Raw genomic sequence first — 1,057 nt, forward strand, 5'->3', positions numbered from 1 at the left:
CTTCCGTCTTTGTCAAAGTATTGAAACGCAGCGACAAGATGCTCTTCCCTCTCCAGTTTGTTGAGATGAATAGTCGCTGCAATGAACTCACTGTAATCTATTGTCCCACTGTTGTCCACATCAGCCTGGTCAATACAAGAGTTCACCATTAGAACCTAGAATATTTCAGTGTCACTTGTCAGTGTATTTAGCAAGATAAGGTTAGATTTTACTACCGCTTCCATAAGATCATGGATCTCTGTGTCTTTCAAGGTAGACCCATACTTTCTCAGCCCAGCTTTGAGTTCATCAAAAGTGATTGCACCGCTGTTATCAGTATCCATTGCCTGAAACATTTCTCTTAAACCAGCAATCTCTTCTTCCGAGAGGCTCTCAGCTATAACCTGATGACCATAGAAGTGAAAGGGTTAATGAAAAGTGAAAGCAGAGAGCATAGAAGATAGAGGGTTTAAGCACAAAAATCACTAACCTTCAAAGCCATCTTCTTGAGTTTATTCATTGCAGAGAACTGCTTGAGACGAGAAAGAACAGCTGGATCAAGTGCTCGATCTGGTGCAACACCATTCTCACAAATCCATGGATGACCTGAAAAAAAAGATTATAAACACACAAAGAAATAAGTCTAATGTTGTTCAGTTGTTGCTATAAGTAAACCATTTATGTGAACACATACGCAAGACTTCATGAGCGGTCAACCGTTCTGCAGGCTTGGAGCATAACATTCTACGGATCAAGTCTTTAGCACTGTCAGATATCACAGGCCACGGGTCAGACTCAAAGTCGATATATCCCTTCAACACAGCATCAAATATCCCTTGCTGAGTTTCTGATTCAAACAAGACAAAACAATACACATATCAAGACTCAGGTGACTGGTTATGTCTAAAGAACTAAGAGACGGGTTAACGTGTTTACCTGCCCAAAAAGGCGGGACTCCACTTAGCAATATATAGAGTATAACACCAGCAGTCCACACATCAGCTTCAGGCCCATAACGTTTGAGCAAAACCTCAGGAGCAACATAATATGGACTTCCAACAACATCAGTGAATATTTG

General features: G+C 41.0%; 1 protein-coding gene across 1 annotated transcript in view; it reads right to left on the bottom strand.

Annotated features, from left to right (window-relative positions):
• Window positions 1-1,057, bottom strand: part of LOC104716598 (calcium-dependent protein kinase 5) — an 11,357-nt gene that overhangs the window by 1,407 nt on the left and 8,893 nt on the right. Inside the window, exons 6-7 of the mRNA XM_019230994.1 lie at window positions 470-585; window positions 216-383 (exon numbers count right to left, since the gene is read on the bottom strand). Of these exons, the coding sequence (XP_019086539.1) occupies window positions 216-383; window positions 470-585 (284 nt within the window). The remainder of the gene's footprint in view (window positions 1-215; window positions 384-469; window positions 586-1,057) is intronic.

This window comes from Camelina sativa, chromosome 10 (genome assembly GCF_000633955.1).
Source record: "Camelina sativa cultivar DH55 chromosome 10, Cs, whole genome shotgun sequence".
In the NCBI taxonomy this organism is placed as follows: Eukaryota; Viridiplantae; Streptophyta; class Magnoliopsida; order Brassicales; family Brassicaceae; genus Camelina; species Camelina sativa.